The sequence below is a fragment of the Micropterus salmoides genome, unplaced genomic scaffold (assembly GCF_014851395.1).
Source record: "Micropterus salmoides isolate LMB-PRFRI ecotype aquatic unplaced genomic scaffold, ASM1485139v1 Ms_hic_scaffold_1, whole genome shotgun sequence".
Taxonomy (NCBI): domain Eukaryota; kingdom Metazoa; phylum Chordata; class Actinopteri; order Centrarchiformes; family Centrarchidae; genus Micropterus; species Micropterus salmoides.
Genome location: NW_024040040.1, coordinates 41,595,172 through 41,615,888, shown reverse-complemented (window position 1 = coordinate 41,615,888; position 20,717 = coordinate 41,595,172). Strand labels below are relative to the sequence as shown.

Below are 20,717 nucleotides of genomic sequence, written 5' to 3'. Positions count from 1 at the left end.
TATGATGTTGATCATTGCGATTAATATTGTTGCGTTTCTTTCCAGTTAAAATTTAAAGCATATCGAGAAGAAACATTGACATGTGCTAGATAAAGCTTGCCTTGTTTTTATGCTGCTCTGTCTGTTGTGAATCTGTTTGTAAATTGTTTTAAATATTTTCTGATGATGATAATGAAAAATATATTATTGTGACGAGACTGCTGGGCCGGGCTGTCTCGTGGAATGTTTCGTTATTTCTTACAGCTACACACACGTCCAGACGAGCTGGCGACAGACCGTGTCCTGTCCACTTTAAAAAAGTATCATTGTTACAGTTCATACACCCTTCTCGCGCACACCTGCACCTTAGCCTGCCATAGAACTGAGGCGCCGACGGATGAATTCAGTCCTCCTTGAAGTTGTCCATTTGGGGTCTCTCTCGAATGCATGGCCCCAACTTCGTGTTGTCCCCCCGCACAAGTAATTTATGTTGCTGCGTGCTGTGCGTAGCCTGCTTCCACTGCGGTTGTGGCTTCTGCACCCGGCGCAGTGTTGCCGCACAGTGTGTTAGTCAGGTATTGTGTGTGTTGACTGCGCATTACACATTTACAAGTGTACAGTATGTTTTTACACGGACGGTGAAAGCTGCTGTTGTGGTTTTTTTACAAAGCAGAAGCGTCGCGTGGGTGGGGCGGTGTGTAAACAAGTGCGGGGGAGTTGTGAGGGGGTTAATATCACGCATGCGTAGTAACATACCGGCGACGGCTGTACAAACGGTGGCCTAGCGACTAAAGGGGATTACAGAGCCCGATTTGACAGGTCAGTTAATAATAATTACATGTTTTAAGAGTCTATGTATGCTAACGCCTTATAATCAGAAGCTAATTTAAATGTTATTGTCGGCGACATTTCGAAAAATATTGGTATGTCGCATGAGCTAACGTAACGTTGCATTTCAGAGCTAACCTTGGCTAATTCAGCTAGCCACTGTTAGCTAGCCAGCTAGCTTTCGGCAGTACAGTATATGTTATGCTAACAACGGCTATGACATTAGCTAGCTGACAAAGTGTAACCTTCCCGTGGACTTGTGCTTCATTAAGTTAATGTTGTTTTGTGCTTTGCTGATTTGTGAATTGATAAGGGGAAACGGCACACTGGATCATTAGATAATTAATCCCGTACCGTTATTAATCACGCAGTTGTTAAGACACTTTAAGCTAACCAGCTAGCTGGTATCCTTAGATGCCCCCATTTGTTGGAACTGTGATCGCTGAAATTAATGATGACTTATTTGGTTATTATGTGCATGTTGCAGTTAAAGTTTCGTTTTGAAAGTACAGTTAGCGACCTTAGTCAGTGATTATCTTGGTGATCCTTATACACACATGCCTGGAGTTGGTGAAGGGCGCCCTACTCACAGTTTAGTTAGTCCACACTATAGCCAAGTCTGCCTACATGACATATATTTCTGTATCTTTCTAGGCTACACAATGAGTCAGGGTAAGGACAATGCACGACTCAAGAGCTACAAGAACAAGTCCCTCAATACAGATGAAATGAGAAGAAGGAGGGAAGAGGAAGGTCTACAGCTCCGCAAACAGAAGAAGGATGAACAGGTGAGCAAAGTGTGGAGGAAGCAATTTAGACGAGTTTTAGTTAGCATTACTGTGGAGGTAGAATTGTTCTCAAGGAAAATTGAAGGCATTGTGACTACTCATTACAGATCTCCATCGAACATAAACAGCGTTGATCATGAAGTTATGTCCTGTTGCTATTGTCAGGGTATAATCATGACCCCATTCTGTGTTCCAAGCAATGTAATGGCAAAGAGGAAATATTCTTATAAAGGCCTAAATTATTTATTTAAATATTATTCTGTTACAGCTCTTTAAGAGGAGGAATGTTGCCACAGTGGAGGATGACGGCATCCTGGAGGACGATGGGATGGCCGATAGCGGCTACCTGGAGTCCCAGGCTAACAACATGGACCCACTCATGGTAAGAAGATAAACAAGGTACAAGGTAGATTTATTTATCACAATTGTAGAATGAATTATTATTTGTAGAATGAAATTGAGTTTGTAACTCCCCTCTGCTACTTAGCAGACAATATAAATTATTTTAAAAGCAATTATAAAAAAAGTAAACAAACATTCATTAAACCAGCCGCTGATACTGATAGAAATAATCCTGCTATCCCTGTACATCATTTACTACACGTATGGTGTCAGATGTGACAGCATTTCGTCTGTGTTTTATCACATCTCCATCTCTGTGCTGTACAGGGTGGGGTGATCTCTGAAGATATGACTCAAATGATCTTCTCCAGTTCTCCTGAGCAGCAGCTAATAGGCACTCAGCGCTTTAGGAAGCTCCTTTCTAAAGGTAAGGGTGCTGTCGATGGCTATATTCCTATCTTTCTCCTCTGTTCATGGGAGTGGCACCTGCCTGTGCCTTTGGTTTTTACTTAGGCTAAGTAAAATTCAGTTTTACTATGAAACATTTCATCATAACATTTAAAATACTAAATGCATTGATATCAAAATAATGCTGTGATAAGTATTGTTGTTTTCATTTTTGTCATATTGTCTCTCACAGAGCCCAACCCACCCATCGATGAAGTCATTGCCACTGCAGGGGTGGTGGAGCGCTTTGTTGAGTTCCTGAAGAGGAGAGAAAACTGCACGTTGCAGGTACACTTCCTCAGGGTGTCTTAGTAACGGTGCAGGTGTGCACAAGCTGGAGAGGCTTGAAGCGGCTTCTCTTCTCTTTGCTCTTGTTTGTCATGAACTCTTCCTGCACCAACTGTGAATATCATACTGCAGTTTAAATCTAACCTGAGGGATGAATATATTTTGACTATTGTTGTAGTTTGAAGCTGCATGGGTGTTGACCAACATTGCATCAGGTACATCCCACCAGACTCGGGTGGTGATCCAGGCGGGAGCGGTGCCCATTTTCATAGAGATGCTCAGCTCAGATTTCGAAGACGTACAGGAACAGGTAGGGGGGATTCAGACGTACTGGTGGTTTTTCTGGTCATCACTTTCCACTAACATTCAATTTAAACCTCTCTTATTATGTTTCCCCATTGTAACTTTGATGTAAGTAATATTTAGTCAGCCTGCCTGGTTGAATAAAACTATCATCGAATACATTGTAATGCTTTTTATTGACTCAACTGTATCATCTCTTTGCCCCTTAGGCAGTGTGGGCCTTGGGAAACATAGCAGGAGATAGCACAGAATGCAGAGACTTTGTCATAGACTGCAACATTCTGCCTTCCCTGGTTCAGTATGTAGCAACTCTCCTTCCTAAATCTTCTTATTACCATGAAAATAACGAGTGACTTTGATCCTGTTTCTCTGGTAAAACGGGTTTGGTGAAACTCCTTTTGCAGGTTATTGGCCAAACAGAATCGCCTAACAATGATGAGGAATGCAGTGTGGGCGCTCTCAAACCTGTGTAGAGGAAAGAACCCACCTCCAGACTTCTCTAAGGTAATTTGCCAAGATAAACATATCTCTATGGCAACAGCACACCTCTCACTAAAGTACCTCATATCTCACTTTTCAAGGTCACAAGCTGTATGAAGTAGCTTATATCTAAACTGGAAAACAATCGAACAGACCTTAACACCAACATGCTCCCTCCAATTGCTCTCTCCCAGGTGTCCCCGTGCCTCAGTGTGCTGTCTTGGCTGCTGTTCGTCAATGACACAGACATCCTGGCCGATGCATGCTGGGCACTCAGCTACCTATCTGATGGCCCCAATGACAAAATCCAGGCTGTTATTGACTCAGGAGTCTGTCGCAGGCTGGTGGAGTTACTGATGTAAGGCTTTAAACACACACTGTATACTAAGAGCTGTGTTTTCACTCTGACAGCAACAGACTGTCCCATGTGTACCATTCGTCACCGCTACATTGGGTGTGACAGTCCAGATGTGGGTGTGTAATTCAAGTTTGACTAATGCATCACCAAACTGCTTTGTTCCAGGCACTCTGATTATAAGGTGGTATCCCCTGCACTGCGAGCTGTGGGGAACATAGTCACTGGAGATGATCTGCAGACGCAGGTAATGGCAGGATGTGCACACGTACAGTATGAAGTTATACTACTTTTGCAGGACGTAATTTATTACTTATAGATGAATATATTTCTGACTTTATGTTACTACCTAGGTGATTTTGAACTGTTCAGCGCTGCAGTCCCTACTTCACCTCCTGAGCAGCCCCAAGGAGTCCATCAAGAAGGAAGCCTGCTGGACGATCTCCAACATCACCGCAGGGAACCGAGCACAAATACAGGTGTGTGTGTGCGCGTGGCATCCCACAGAATAACCTGTAAAGTTCAAGGTTCATTACACAATAACATTAAATCATGTTAACATTGTATGATTCTCATTAGTCACTAGTGGAACCAGCTCGTTTCCTAAAGTGTTGAAAGTGATGATCATCATTTAATCGAGTCTTCCCCCCCCCCCCCCCCCCTTTTCTTTGTAGATGGTGATAGATGCAAACCTGCTGCCTCCTCTCATCACTATCCTGCAGGTAGCAGAGTTTCGCACAAGGAAGGAGGCCGCCTGGGCCATTACCAATGCCACCTCGGGGGGCTCTGCAGAGCAAATTAGGTAAGACCACTGATGCAGTTTAACACACAGTATATACAACCAGTGTGTACAGTACTGTTCATATTTTTCAGTCACTTGACATGCGCGGTGGCCTGGAGGGCATAACAACATACCAACATAGCGGCTCACACTGCGACTCCCCCATAGAGATGCTGCAAAATCAGTCACATTTTATTTGTATCACCTTTCAACTTAAGAAAAAGAAAGATACGGACACAAACTGCCGCATTTCTACCGTTAAAAACCGGTATGTTTATGTTTACCTTTTTAGGAATCACTCACCTAACACAGCCCAGGCTTGTCTCCTCCTGGATTAGTGCAACTCAAAGTAACAGTGTATCTCTTGCTTATTGGTTTGCAGGCAGCGGAAAAGAGTCTTTTTTGCCCTCCAAGGGATCATTTTCCTTGGAATGTGACGTCACATAAAAACTATGAATATCCAAGTTCTCATCCATAGAACTTGTTTACCACAGATCAGAAATGATACAATGAAACAATACTATGCACTGTAAAGGGTTAGGGTTAAACTGAAGTTCAATTGCTGCCTTAAAAATGTGAGTAAACCCAACTTTAAGAAAAGCTTTGTTTCAACTCATGATGTTACATTATACAATTTGTTTAATTAATGATCATTTATTGTTTGAACTGTCAGTTAAAACAACTATCTACACTCACCTAAAGGATTATTAGGAACACCTGTTCAATTTCTCATTAATGCAATTATCTAATCAACCAATCACATGGCAGTTGCTTCAATGCATTTAGGGGTGTGGTCCTGGTCAAGACAATCTCCTGAACTCCAAACTGAATGTCAGAATGGGAAAGAAAGGTGATTTAAGCAATTTTGAGCGTGGCATGGTTGTTGGTGCCAGACGGGCTGGTCTGAGTATTTCACAATCTGCTCAGTTACTGGGATGGGCCGACTGATTCAAGCTGATAGAAGAGCAACTTTGACTGAAATAACCACTCGTTACAACCGAGGTATGCAGCAAAGCATTTGTGAAGCCACAACACGCACAACCTTGAGGCGGATGGGCTACAACAGCAGAAGACCCCACCGGGTACCACTCATCTCCACTACAAATAGGAAAAAGAGGCTACAATTTGCAAGAGCTCACCAAAATTGGACAGTTGAAGACTGGAAAAATGTTGCCTGGTCTGATGAGTCTCGATTTCTGTTGAGACATTCAGATGGTAGAGTCAGAATTTGGCGTAAACAGAATGAGAACATGGATCCATCATGCCTTGTTACCACTGTGCAGGCTGGTGGTGGTGGTGTAATGGTGTGGGGGATGTTTTCTTGGCACACTTTAGGCCCCTTAGTGCCAATTGGGCATCGTTTAAATGCCACGGCCTACCTGAGCATTGTTTCTGACCATGTCCATCCCTTTGTGGCCACCATGTACCCATCCTCTGATGGCTACTTCCAGCAGGATAACGCACCATGTCACAAAGCTCGAATCATTTCAAATTGGTTTCTTGAACATGACAATGAGTTCTCTGTACTAAAATGGCCCCTACAGTCACCAGATCTCAACCCAATAGAGCATCTTTGGGATGTGGTGGAATGGGAGCTTCGTGCCCTGGATGTGAATCCCACAAATCTCCATCAACTGCAAGATGCTATCCTATCAATATGGGCCAACATTTCTAAAGAATGCTTTCAGCACCTTGTTGAATCAATGCCACGTAGAATTAAGGCAGTTCTGAAGGCGAAAGGGGGTCAAACACAGTATTAGTACGGTGTTCCTAATAATCCTTTAGGTGAGTGTATATTACATTGTCCATTCAAGGAAACTTGCTTTCTCTTGTCAAACATACAATTCTACACCCTTTCAACTCACATTTTTAATTTCAGATAACTAAATTTAAGACATTTCAAGTTAACTCAACTTGAAGATTGCCTTGGTTTCAACTCATAAATTCAACTTTATAAAGTTGATATACAGTGAGGAAAATAAGTATTTGAACACCCTGCTATTTTGCAAGTTCTCCCACTTAGAAATCATGGAGGGGTCTGAAATTGTCATCGTAGGTGCATGTCCACTGTGAGAGACATAATCTAAAAAAAAAAATCCAGAATTCACAATGTATGATTTTTTAACTAGACCTAAACCCAATAGAGAATCTTTGGAGGGAGCTCAAACTCCGTGTTTCTCAGCGACAGCCCAGAAACCTGACTGATCTAGAGAAGATCTGTGTGGAGGAGTGGGCCAAAATCCCTCCTGCAGTGTGTGCAAACCTGGTGAAAAACTACAGGAAACGTTTGACCTCTGTAATTGCAAACAAAGGCTACTGTGCCAAATATTAACATTGATTTTCTCAGGTGTTCAAATACTTATTTGCAGCTGTATCATACAAATAAATAGTAAAAAAATCATACATTGTGATTTCTGGATTTATTTCTTTAGATTCTGTCTCTCACAGTGGACATGCACCTACGATGACAATTTCAGACACCTCCATGATTTCTAAGTGGGAGAACTTGCAAAATAGCAGGGTGTTCAAATACTTATTTTCCTCACTGTAACTACAGTGTTCTAGTTATGTCAATGTTGTTTTTTTTAGTTAAATGAACTTTTTACAAGTTAGGTTATTTTAACTCATAGTTAGAATAGACCCTAACACAACAGCACCACTGTACTATTACGCCGCGGTCAAAGATCAAAATAGCAGCAGTTGTCACCTCCTTTCTGAAAGGGCCTTAAGACCGTTGTAGGAACCCTTTCCACTGGTGCCACTAGTCTTGTTTACCACAGAAGTGTCTATATTTTGGTTTGAATTTGAATATATGACTTATCTGCAGTGTATAATTAGCAGGGGTGAGCAAGAACACCACTATCTCTATCTGTATCTGTTAAACAAATTAAATTTTCTGTATCTGTACTCAGAATGGGTGGGATTAACTGGAAGTTATTTAAGCCTGAAATTTGTATCAGAACTTGCTGTATTAGAAAACTATTTACAGAACAGCCCCAGAATTGAGCTTCAGCGCAAAGTTTTTGATAAAAAAAAAAGAAGTTATATTTATAGTTTATAACAAAACAGATATTGACACATTTTACTCTGATGATACTCATAAAAAGTATCTGTACCAGATACTCGTTTTAACCGAGTACACGCTAAACCCTAATAACTGGTTGATTATGTCTTTGTTTTTCTCAAAAGATGCAGTACCTAGGCTTTTTTTTCCTCTAGCTCCAATCCTCACATCTCGCCTTTTTCGAAATCCAAAACTTGCCAGAGCTATTTTGAGTTGAAAAGAAGAAGTAAGTTCACATAACTAAATGGGTCTACGATTTTTTTTCAGTATACAATTACTATACTATTACTCTTAATCAGTCAAGGCAATAGAGAGACCTTCCTTCAGCTGAAATATTTACTGTGTTGTAGTTTTATTTTCAGATAGGTGGTTCTACTGCTCCTACTGTGTATCCATTGTTAGGCCAAAGACAATTATTTGCTGTGAACCAGAAATAAAAGTTCTCTTCTGTATCTGTGTACGTACTGCCACCTGCAGGCACCTGGTGGACCTCGGCTGTATAAAACCTCTGTGTGACCTGCTCACAATTATGGACTCCAAAATAGTCCAGGTGGCTCTAAATGGCCTGGAGAACATCCTGCGACTGGGAGAACTGGAGGCCAAGAGGGGAGGAGGCATCAACCCTTACTGTGCACTCATTGAGGAGGCCTATGGTAGGTGGACATAAAGACACAATTAAAATGATTACAGTCATGCCGCTTACATTTAAACAATTGTAAATGGCAAATAATGCAAATGCAGCATTTAGGAGACACATGGTTTTACAACTTTATGACATTGTTGACTAAGTAGATCTTATTAGAATGGACACATATTTTTGTAGGTGAAAATCTAGCAAAAATGTTTATAAGATGATGGGCCTAGTCAGTGTTTCTGAACGGCATGTTCTCCTCAACTAACAATTATTTTCATATTAATTTATGTGACAATTATATTTTCAATTAACACATTAATCCTTAATTCTAGAAAATGTCAGAAAATCTTTTTTTTTAAAAGCCCATTACAGTTTCGAAGAGGTGACATCACTGGCCCCAAATCCAAAGATGTTCAATTCACAGTGATAGAACATCAGTGAAAACAGCAAATCCTCATTTGAGACGCTGGAAACAGATGTTTAGACCGTTTAACTTGATAAATGACCATTAAACCATTAATTGCCGGCAGTTAATTATCTGTCAATAGACTAATCATTCCAGCACTTCCATCCTCCTTTCTTCTCAGGTCTGGACAAACTGGAGTTCCTGCAGGGCCACGAGAACCAGGAAATCTACCAGAAAGCCTTCGACCTGATCGAGCGCTACTTCAACACTGAAGACGAGGACCCATCTCTGGCTCCAGCCGTCGATCTGCAGCAGCAGCAGTTCCTCTTCCAGCAGTGCGAAGCCCCGATGGAAGGCTTCCAGCTATAATGCTAAACTCTCCCTCCCTCCGTGCTCCACCTTCATCCTCACCTTTGCTCATTTCTCTCACTCCGCCCGCTGCCATGATCAAGGGCGACGACAAGCCTCGGCTCCCCTCTTCCTCCTCCTTCCCTTCTCATGGTCAGAGAGATCGATTTTAATCATTACCATGATTATGAAAGATGTTAACATTACGGGAGCACGTGTGTGTGCGCGTATGTCCAACGTGGGTCGAGTTCTGCAGTCTTGTCAGCCAGTTTGTGAAGGTTTCACTCATCATCTGTCTTGCGCTGAGCTCACCTCTGCGCCTGAACCCCACCTACCTGTCAGGCCCCAGCGTCTCCTACTAGAAGATTGTCCCTGTAACACCAGCCCCCCCGTCTTACTTTTTGGATTTCCTCCTCCACTCATCCCAAATAATAAGCACCTCTCCGTGTTTCCGCGGGATTAGCGATCCCTATCTCTGATTAGGCAGGAGTTTGTAGGACTGCACTGCTTGTCTGGTTGAAGCATTAATGACTCGCAAGACAGACAAACATGGACGTGATTTTTTTTTTTTTTTTAAATCCCCCTCCTCCACACACACACACACACACACACACACACACACACACACACACACACACACAGAGAAGAATGATCAAACCTTAACACTGGACTGACCATGAGACGCTGACCACATGTTTGACTGTGGTCTATGGACTGAACTGCCCACATCGGGACCATGTGGCCAGTCCCAACCCAAGGACTCAACTGACCTCTACGAAAGGCACTTAATCGACTCAAAAATGGAGGTTGCATTCCCTCACCTCCTCTGTCCGGCCATTGGATAAGTGACCACACATGGACAAATTAGGAACTTGACTGTGTCGCAGAGGGGCGGAGCTTGTCAGTGACAAACTTGGCTGCTTGTGTTCCCTCCTGGATCCTCATATCATGCATTCCTTTATCCAGTAACGGGACTTTCCGCCTGCACAGGCTCCATGCTGAAGAGTTTAGACTGCCTCCCGCCTCTGGTGTGATGTGAATAACCCCATGGAGCCATGGGAATTGGAGTCTTCCTTCGCACTGAGACAATTGGACTGACTTGGACAAGACAAAACAGACTATTTAACCCTGGAATCTGTCCAGCAGCCGACCAGCGGGAATTTTTATTATCTTACCATAATTTCATTTCATTTGCAGCACTTTAGTTCAGGACTGACGCCTCCTCTTTGAGAAAATACCGTAGTTTTTACATTAACTATTTAATTGGTTGATGGCACGGCTCTTGCCTCCTCAGGAAGCGAGGTATAAAGAGATGTGGTCTGAATCCTCGGTCCCCTTCTGGTATGACAATGATGACAATGTACTTCGCTGTTTACCCTTTTCCCACAAAGGGACTCAAGCAGGTTGTGGACTGAAACTGTTAGCACACTAATTACAGCCGGTAGATCACGCTGCCTCAGCAAAGCTAGAAGTAGTTTATTGTGACAAAGTAAATCAGAGTCTTTTGGAAAATCTGGCTGTGAGCAGTCTTAAAAAAAATTTGTGTGTGTTTCCAACACATGTTCAGGTAGTATTTTCCAATTTGATCATGCCAAATCATCGACACATAAATCAGCTATTGGGTCTAAAGTTGGTCTTTTTTTTTTTTAAAGCATAATGTTTTTTAGTTGGGGTTCGCATCTGTCATGTTGCTGATGGTGCCATAATCCTTCTTCTACAGGAATCCTTCCAGATCATTTCAACAAAAATCAAGATTAAAACTTGAATATACTGGTGACCACCTTAGTTAGAAAAACTGAATGTTTGTCCTTTTACATTGCTTACTTTTGTCAAAATCTCTGCAGGAGATGACCAGCTCTACATGTTAATTACTGTTTGTTGTATTGAGTTTGTGCAGCTGTCCCCTGTTACTTCATTTGCATAAAAGCTGTTTCATGAATCACAGTGTAAGTGAATCAGTTTCATTGTAGTTAAGTGTTCAGGGTGAATCTTTTTGGGAAGTATTTCCTTTAACTGAATGCCGTACGACTAAAGAAGTGAGTACTTCGGTGTAAAGCAGCAACTAATGCTTATTTTCATTATCAATGAATCTGCAAGTAATTGCTTGATCTATAAATGATTTGACTTAGAGCTTTGGCGTCAGACTTGCAGTTTATATGAAATCTGATCATTAAATCAGACGGATTCTCTAGAAGCATTACTTTATTGATGATTATATGATTTTGCTCACTATATACAAACATGTCACATCAGCCATAAACACACCAGTCAAATTACATTGGTATCAGGGCTGACTATTGTGCAAAAGGATTGTGCCTAATCCACTTGTTCTCCGAAGAACATGGTAGGTATTTTGAAACTGTCTTCACAAGACGGATAAATGCAAAAGACTGTTGCCACAGGCAAATATAAAAACAGGACTCTAAGGGTTTGCTCTGGTTCAGTTGCTTTCTAGTATGGGAGTGGAAGTTGTGAGATATTGTTGAGAAGGGGGACACTGCTGGTCCAATATCTGGGGAAATTGACATGGTTGTTTAGGAACTAGTTGACTTCATTCACTGAGCCTTCTCAGCCAGGGCAACAGCAGCATCTTTCTCTTTCTGTAGTTCCTCCCTCCATTTAGCTTTCTTCTCCAAGTTTTGACCCGTCAGGGACTCGTGCCTGCCTACAGCCTGCGACAAAATGAGACAAATTACAGGTCTGAAAAATGTCTGCTGCTCCAGATGATATTTATATTTAGCCTGGAAAACGTCAAAAAACTAACATTTAGATTTTTTTTGTGTGTAGAACAAAATAGTTTATTCATAAGACAACTGAGACACGGCTACAAGCAAAAATGCAGAGACAAAAAAACTCTGCCATTCAACTAAAGATTTCCCTCCTGGTTATAAAACACTGCATGCAAACAACATGCAGTCATCCACTGTCACTCACCCGTTTGCCCAAGAAGATCATGAACAGACAGGCCCCGACCGTGGCCCCTATCATCACATAACAGGCTTTCACTCGGACTTTGTTTCTGGCAGCATCAATCATCTCAAACCTGTTGCACAAACAAAGTCAGTGTAGCCAGATACCGAGATGCTTTAAAAAAACAACAATATTCTAACACACTTGGTAGAGACGAGGTCATCAGAAACAATGTGGAACATATTGATGTGCAGGCTCTTTGTTGATATTTTGTGCTGTTTTTAAGCTCAGCACACTTAAAAGGGATGTGCATGTTCCTTTTAAAGCATAAAGGAACATGACCACATATTTGTGCCTCTCTCAGTCTCCTATTCAGTCATCTGAGATTCATTCTCGAGGTATCACAGTTTCTTTATACTGAGCCTCGGTTCTTTGTGAGTACAGGAGGTGGGAGGTCTGCAGTTTGTATGCGTGACAATCAGGACTTTTATCACTGCAGCAGATTAATGATCTCCACCCTGATGTCAGGGACCACGGTAATTGGCCCCATCCACAAATAAGACGCCTTGTTTTAACTGCAGCCGTCTTGGTACATCAGCTACCCGCAGCAGCACTACCGCTCATCCACTTAGTCAGCTCTGTTCCTGTGATGTATCTTAACTAAATCAAGTAGAGAACCAATCAGATGCACGTGTGCTGGGAGGTCTGGCGTAAACAGGAAGAGGCTACTTACGACACAAACTCCGGTATCTGGTCTGCTGTCTTAAAGCGTCCCGACCAGACCAGGAACTTCTTGTCCAGCTCTGAGGGTCTGTAGCCTGGCATTTTGAACCCCGCACGAGGGGCTGCATAAAAGAAGAAAGCACACATCAAGAAGAAAAACAAACAGTTTGGGCCAGTGAACGCAGAGAAGTTCAGTTTCACAAGCCCCAGTCATTAGCTCCATCACCCCCTGACTGTGACCCCACTTCCTGTGTCTCCTCCCTTTAGGACTAAAGAAAACACAAATACTTCACTTAAAGAAAAACAAATCATCAGTTTAGATTATTAATTTCACACCAGATTGGTGTAAGCTGTCAATTTTCCTTTTGAAAGTTACTATTTTTTGTAATTTCCAAGTCGATCAGACATACAACAGTATTCTGGATTAGAGGTGAGAAGAGCAAATGAGCGGTACATTTCTGTGGTTGAACTGTACTCTACCTTGTGCCGGGGCTGCAGGCAGAGGCTCTGCTTTGGCCTGCTGTGGTTTACTGCACATCCCTCTGTGACTCCATGTTTCAGTGACCTGTCTGCATCTCTGACCTGTTGAGATATAAAGCAAGCAAGTACATGTATACCAGGAGGAATCACAACTTGGGCTGCAACAACAAAAGCATAAAATGTCCAAATTAGGATCTTTCAAAACTAAATACTTCATTTTTTTATTGTTATGACTGCATTACCCCCCAAATAGCCCATGAAATAAGCAATCTTCATCCAACATTAAAAAAGGATGACAGCAACCAGTGTTTTGCTTTGGGGGTCTAATGTGCTGTTGAGGGGGCTCCGTGCCTGTGTGTACCACAGTGACCATGTATAAAAAGGGTGTGTACTCAGGGAGTGGAGCAGAGCAGGTAACAGAACTACAACTACATAACGCTGTTGTTATTTACCCAGTGTAACCTAATTATGATGACTTGCAAGTTATAGCAGTTGCCCCTGTCATATTGGCTCCAGCTGAACTAAAGAAGAACATCATTGCGAAACGGCATGCAGCACAATAATCGTTTTACACGTCCCTGCTACACATCAACTACAAATCCCTGCTACACATCTCAATGTCCTAAAGCCCAGTCTAACTTCCTGAAGTTGCATGTTTTGTCCAACCAACAGTTCAAAAACCCAAACAAACATGACAAATCAAAGAAGAAATGCTCCCAACTGCGAAATATTGTGCTGATAAATTTTTCTGTCCCAATCATTTCAGCTCTAATCACAACAAACTTAAATCATGCCACAATCTCACAGCAACCAATGTTACACAAACGAACAAGCGTTCAAGACTTATGAAGAGCCAGCGTGATGCCCACTTTTATAATGAGACGGCAGGTGTGTCAGGTTAACAAAGCCTAGAGATATCGTATAATAATAAAACAAACACGTTCACCAGGCCAAAGTATTTTAGTGAGGCTTTTTTATGGGATGACTGCAAGTGAACAAACACAGAACCTCACGTTATGTTACGCACCCTTCATAGCCACGTAAAGAACATTTAAAATTATGGTAATATCAAAGGTAGTAGCCTACCGTTATGTCAGATTAATGCTGCAGCTGCTAATTTAAAGACAAAGTTACGAATACAAAGTGGGAGAAGAGGAGAGGGTGCCAGCAAGTTATCAATCGACAGAGCGTCACAGAAATTCAAGTTAACAATACGAACCTATAATGTTGCCGATGGAAAGGCGAGATCTGACAAAATTCATGTTGTTGTTTTTTGGCAAAGTAAATAAGGTACAACGTGTCTATCAGGTCATTAAAGCCTGCTCCGCAGTCAGCTGTTGAAAGTCAACTAACTGCGCTTTCACCAAGTATCCAATAGGACCCCTTCACATAAGCATAGGAGCCTGTGCCGTATGCCTGATCCAATACAGTCTATGATTCTTTTCAGGCAGCCTTGTAATAATGTTAATTAGTTAAATGTTTTCTTCTCCTTAAATCTTTATTGTTAAAAGAGGAATAAAGTTTACATGGGGCATAGAGAGGTATACAGAACAGATATATAAGACAGACAGAAATAATAAAAACTTTGCCAGTGATAGTCTATATTAAATGAAAATTTTAAAAGACCATATGTTGACCGTTTTCACAGCCTTTTTGTTTGACTGTGGAATTTTGCCAGTAGAAGTAATAATATCTACTGTAAAGTACTTCTTTTCTTTGACTTTTATAAAAAGCAAAATACCACATTCTCCTTTCTAATAATGTTTACCTCCCCCTCCCCACGGATGGGGTTATAGTTTACGTGGGGTTATGGTTTGTTTATGCTCAACAAAGATGACTGACTGGAGTTAAATATTATGAATGTGGGAAATATAATATAATGTGCTTTTATATTTAGCTTGACATGGTGGTTTTAATTCAGGCACAGTCTGAACCCGTCAGGCCCCAGCGTCGTGTCTAGAGAGGACCCCACAGTCCACTATGGCGTCGCCCGGTGGAACTTTAAACTGTGAGGACTTTTCAATGTTTCAGGTAATTATAACGAAGGGTTAATCGATCTGTGCTAGCTTGTCACGGAGTGGCCGCGGCACGAGTCATTACGCTGTGGAAGTTCACGTGTTGTGTTGTTTATTTCCTTTGTGAGCCGCTGAATGAGTGACCCTGCGGATCTCTGCTGCTCACACGGTGTGCTCTGCAAGAGTTCAAGGAGCCAGACTGAAGACACATGAACAAACCCGACCAGCATGTGATACCTAACATGTTCTGCATTTATAGGCAGCGACACTATAGATGCATCAATCCTGCTTAAAAAACTCAACAGGTCTACTTTTATTTCTAGATGCAAAGAGGATCAGGCTTCCAAAAAATCCCAGTTCAACTACTCACAAGTCCTGTTATTTACATTACATTTTACATTTACTCATTTGACAGATGCTTTTATCCAAAGCGACTTACATTTTGAGGAACAACCTACAAGCATCAATACAGTAAGAGATTTAAAAGTGGCTACATACTAGTAACAGCAGCAATAAATACTCGTAAGAGCTAATAACACATACGGCATCAGTGGAGTAAATACTAGGGGTCTGCATCTTCACTGGTCTCACGGTTCGATTACGATTGTCAGGTCAACGATTCGATTCAATTCCTCGATGCATCACCTCAAGGGAGGGACTTTCTAGGCACCTCATTATGATTATGAGTGCTAAGATGCGATTGTAAAAAGAATAGGTGTATTTTTCTCACTGTGTGACTACTTGGTACTTTTAAAGCAAAGTATTTAACAACAATCCAAACAAGTAGGTAGTAATGAAATGTAGATATTTAATGTTACTTCATATAAATGTAGCTAACATTGCATAGCATTATTACATTATTACAGCGTTATTACTGACCTCTGCTGCTGCTATATTTATTTCTGATGCTGCTGTTATTAGTATTGAGTCAGATGGGGGTTGAACTACGCACTTAAACCATGTTCACTCCACCTTAATATATCTGTTCCTTTTTTGTCTCGTCGTGTAGTTACATGTTTGTTTCTTGTCTTGTTGATTATTGTTATCTTGTATTGAGCACCATGGGCCTTGAGAAACGGCATTTGGTTCATTGTGTACTCGATATGTGGATGAATGACAACAAACAAACTTGAACTAGCAGCCAAAACGCATCCTGCTCAGCTTCCAGACCGTAGTCTGAAGAGATGTTAGCTAATGCTAACTGCCTTAACTTATCCAGCAGCTGGAAAACAAGAGAAAGACTTTAATTGACGGACACACTGTGACCTACACTGTACATTTACTGCCAGACTGAAGCGTAGCACTCATCTTTTCCTCTGGTCCGCTGCTTTCACCGTCACTGCCGCCTCTCACGTAGCTGTCCTTTGAAGAAGGAGCAGAGGATGCTAGCTAAGCGCTACCGTGCTGCACCATGTGCTGGTTAAAATCATTAACATTAGTTGCGCATTGATTTCATTGATCATGTGTAAAGTTTAGTTGTGGCAGTCACTCAATCAACAGCTGTCTGTCTGTGCCAAACAGGGAGAACCACACGTCTCCGTTGTCCGCATTTCCGAGTTCCGCCTTTTTCGTTCAATCAACATAAGGTTATCAATTAACCTCTAGATTATCGATTATTAACATTTGTGAATCGATTCATAATCGTCCAAGACCGCATCGCGATGCATCTAAAAAATCTATTATTTTCCACACCCCTAGAAAATACCTAGGCAAGAAGTAGGAGTTAACGAAATAGTGCAATCAATACAAGATAATTGTAGAAGAGCACAGGAAGTGCATGTTAGAGGTGTTATAAGAGAAAGTGTTTTTGGAAGAGATGAGTTTTCAAGAGCTTCTTGAAGTTAGAGAGGGACGCCCCTGCTCTTATGGTATGTACGTGGGAGCTTGTTCCACCATTGTGGTGTCACAGTTGAGAACAGCCGGGACTGAGATTGCTTTGTGTGTAGGGATGGTCAGAGCCAGGAGGCGTTCGTTGAAGGAGCATGTAAGCTTGTATTATGGAGTTTAGGTAGATGGGTACAGACCCAGTAGTCACTCTATATGCGTGGATTAGTGACTTGAATTTGATTCGGGAGGCCATGGGTAGCGAGTGGAGGTCGCTGAATAAAGGAGTGGCATGAGTTCTTTTGAGTTGATCAAAAACCAGATGCACTGCTGCGTTCTGAACGATTTGTAGGGGATTCACCACTCAAGCTGGAAAACCCACTAGGAGGGCATTGCAGCAGTTGAGGCGAGAGATAATATTGGCCTGAACTGGAAGCTGGGTGGTGTACTGAGTAAGGTAGGGCCTGATTTCTCTTATGTTGTATAGAGCAAAGCGCCACGACTAAGAGACAGCAGCAACATGGTCTGAAAAGGACAACTGGTCATCAATCATGACTCCCAAGTTTCTCACCATCCTGGTTGGAGTGGTCAATTTGTAGTTATGGTGGATAGATTGCTTGGCTGAAATGACCAAGAGCAGTCTTAGAGAGGTTTAGTTGAAGCTGGCAAGCCTTCATCCATGCAAATATGCCCGAGAGATGGTCTGTGAATCGCGCCAAGACGGTGGGGTCTTCTGGCCAGAATGATGGGTAGAGTTGTGTATCATCTGCGTAGCAGTGGTAAGAGAAGTCGAGCAAATGATCGGCCCCAGTGAGGTGGTGTAAATTGAGAAGAGAAGGGGCCCTAGCCACTAGCGGTGGGGCACCACTGTGGAGAGGCAGTGAGAGGAGGACAATTGAGGTAGGATTGTGCTTTGCCAGAGATGCCCATTGCTAAGAGTGCAGATAGCAGAATCCTGTAACTGACTGTGTCAAAGGCATCTGATAGGTCAAGAAGGAGAAGAACCGAGGACTGGTCAGCAACCTTAGCTGACCTACTTTTATCTACTACTACACTTAAGTAACATTTTCAATGCAGTACTTTTACTTGTAACAGAGAATTTTTACAGTGTGGTATTAGACCTTTAACTAAAATAAAGGATCTGAATACTTGATCCACCACTGCCAATATGTGGAGGCGTGTAGTATGCAATTTATAGAGATTAATTAAAAAAATGTTAGGTATTGCAGCATAACATACCTTCAAGTCATTGCTTTGATGGTTTTCATTGAGCTGAAGCGGCTTTTTTGCTCCACTGTGTTTTTCTCAGGAGGTGCTGAAGGTGATGCGCAACATAGATGACCGCATCGTCCATGCCCTGAACACGACCGTGCCCACAGTCTCCTTCTCAGGCAAAGTGGATGCCACACAAACATGCAAACAGCTCTATGAATCGGTGAGTGTGACAGTAATGACTACAGTAACATATCTCTGTGCATTTTGGGCTGTGGTTAATGGTTAAACTCTTCTTGTCATACTGTAGCTGTTGCTTTCTTGTCATAACCTCTTGCTTTCCACAGATGATGGAGGCCCATCTGAGCAGAGACAAAGCTATCAAGTCATGTATAGTCAAAACATCTGAGGTGGTGGGACAACTTCGTGAAGAAAGGGCAAAAGACAGCGAAAACCTTGCACTCATCAAACAGCTCAGAAAGGAGCAGACCAAAGTAAGTCCTGTTTCTAACACTAGAGGGTTCCAAACACCACCAAGCTGTAAGATGTGAGCCAGCAATGTAGGCTCATCTGCAGCTGAAGGTATAACTGAAAGGTGCCAGAGAGGATAAGGATCACAAAACATTTTGTCACATAGTTCTGACACATCCACTCCTGCACATCTTCTGCCATATCAGCCAATGAGGGCAAATCAATTTTTACTTGTGGTGCTAAAAACATTTAGTGACATTTGAAACTTTACAGCACTATAGATTTACAGAAACGATGTTCAAGTTACCTGCTGAACTTTTCATTAGGACTATATCTGCAGTAGAACATAGTTGAATGAAAACTATTTGCAGCCACAAGAGGTATGTGGATCATCCAGAGGAGCCAGGACATTGTTTCCTGAATGACACACTCTCTCATTAAACTTGTTTTTTTGTTTTTTTTTCAAGAAGCTCTCCAACAATCTTACACACCAAGTCCTGTTGAAATTATTTTCTCCTGGATTGTACTAGTGTGGTGACAGAAATCTCAGACATGTGTATCTCAAAACTTATATGAATTATCTGAACCTCGTCTGTACATCTGCATGGCTAAATAGCGGTCAAATTAGGTTGGCTGACCCTTTAAGTGGAGATATAAATACAATATTGTAAAAGACAAATGTTGATGTCAGTGAAAAAAATCATTTAGTAAAGCTTTTTTTTCTTCCTTGTCTCCAGTTAAAGCTTATGAAATCAGAGCTGAATGTTGAGGAAGTTGTCAATGACAGAAGTCTGAAGGTATGCTTTCTGTTATCAGTAATGTCCTGTAAACAAACATAAATGAGCCGTCATTATCTTACATGTTACTTATTCCTGCTTTACTTAAGATTTTCCATGAAAGGTGCAGAATCCACTACACGCCTCCGAAGGTGAAGTGAAGCTTCGTCTGATGAGAGGAGCTGTTTCACTCAAGGCTCTAATCCAGACTGGAGCTAAAACTGTGATCGGACCCGAGTCCTGACTGCAGGCTGGCAACCATTCAGACCACTGTGACCTCTTCTCCGACACACTTGTATTCCATTGTGATTATCGTATTGCATCGCCACAGCAGTAAAACAGTCTTCCGTGTGCTTCTATAATGAGAAACACTGTACAGAGTTTTTTAAAAAGACAATGAAATGTTTTCAAGTGACGTTGTCTGTGATTGAAATCATTTGTGAGTCTCTTGAGGAGTGGGGCAGTTTAATTCACTCTGTCTTCTGGAACAGATTCAATGCAAATTCAGGGAGGCAATGTTGGTCAAGTGGTCCACCACTTTGACTGAAATGTTTCAACAACTGTCAACATTCATGGTTCCCAGACAACAAATCCTAATGGTCATCCTCTGACTTCCTCGAGCGTCATTGACCAGTAGCCTGCCCTGGAGGGATTGTCACTACATTTGGGACAGATGTTCATGCCTCCTTACGTTTAATTGCTTTGATGATCATTAATCTTTCATCTGGCACCATCATCACGTTGAAAACCCCATTTATGATCAAATACCTGCAAAACGAATGTTATACCCATCAGCCTCAGCTGTACTTTTTAAGCTAATTATCAAATGTTAGTGTGCTAACACGCCAAGCTAAGATGGTGAACATGGTAAACATTATACCTACTTAACAACAGCATGTTAGCTTTGCCAATGTAAGCATGCTGTACAAAGCAGTACATTCAACTTACTCCTTCCCAACACAAAATATCTTCATCGCTCTGTGTAATTGCATTCAAAATCAAAAAGTATGTGTAGTAAAGCAGGATTGTAGTATAGAATCCTTTCAGAATAAAGAAGAGTATTTTAATACGTGACTGCAGCCTGAACGTATTTAACTGTTGAAGCAGGTTGTGTGATCACTTTAAAGAGGCGGTCATCTTTGGTTTTGTGCTTTTGCACACCAGACAGCAGTGTTGTTGAGCAGTGAGGATCTTCTACTATCAGGGACCTGCTTAACGACTCAACAGTTTTCCCCCCTGCTCCCAGTCTTTATGGAAAGCTAA

At 41.8% G+C, this 20,717-nt stretch overlaps 3 protein-coding genes across 3 annotated transcripts; 2 read left to right on the top strand and 1 right to left on the bottom strand.

Annotated features, from left to right (window-relative positions):
• The first annotated feature begins 647 nt into the window (after nt 1-647).
• On the top strand, nt 648-10,987 carry kpna1 (karyopherin alpha 1 (importin alpha 5)). The gene is made up of 14 exons (XM_038728447.1): nt 648-798; nt 1,462-1,595; nt 1,864-1,977; nt 2,265-2,364; nt 2,578-2,672; nt 2,851-2,982; nt 3,185-3,273; nt 3,380-3,479; nt 3,650-3,813; nt 3,979-4,057; nt 4,164-4,289; nt 4,485-4,612; nt 8,133-8,308; nt 8,877-10,987. Exons 2-14 carry the CDS (start codon nt 1,470-1,472, stop codon nt 9,062-9,064), a joined length of 1,617 nt encoding a protein of 538 aa, XP_038584375.1. The 5' UTR covers nt 648-798; nt 1,462-1,469; the 3' UTR covers nt 9,065-10,987.
• A 240-nt stretch (nt 10,988-11,227) lies between these two features.
• fam162a (family with sequence similarity 162 member A) lies at nt 11,228-14,534 on the bottom strand. The gene is made up of 5 exons (XM_038728470.1): nt 14,376-14,534; nt 13,157-13,258; nt 12,687-12,798; nt 11,978-12,086; nt 11,228-11,715 (listed from the first exon to the last, which is right to left on the bottom strand). The coding sequence occupies exons 1-5, from the start codon at nt 14,416-14,418 to the stop codon at nt 11,599-11,601; spliced, it is 483 nt and encodes a 160-aa protein (XP_038584398.1). The 5' UTR covers nt 14,419-14,534; the 3' UTR covers nt 11,228-11,598.
• Nucleotides 14,535-15,083: 549 nt separating this feature from the next.
• Nucleotides 15,084-19,869, top strand: mix23 (mitochondrial matrix import factor 23). The gene is made up of 5 exons (XM_038728422.1): nt 15,084-15,187; nt 18,305-18,430; nt 18,555-18,701; nt 19,416-19,475; nt 19,565-19,869. Exons 1-5 carry the CDS (start codon nt 15,137-15,139, stop codon nt 19,613-19,615), a joined length of 435 nt encoding a protein of 144 aa, XP_038584350.1. The 5' UTR covers nt 15,084-15,136; the 3' UTR covers nt 19,616-19,869.
• Nucleotides 19,870-20,717: the final 848 nt, after the last annotated feature.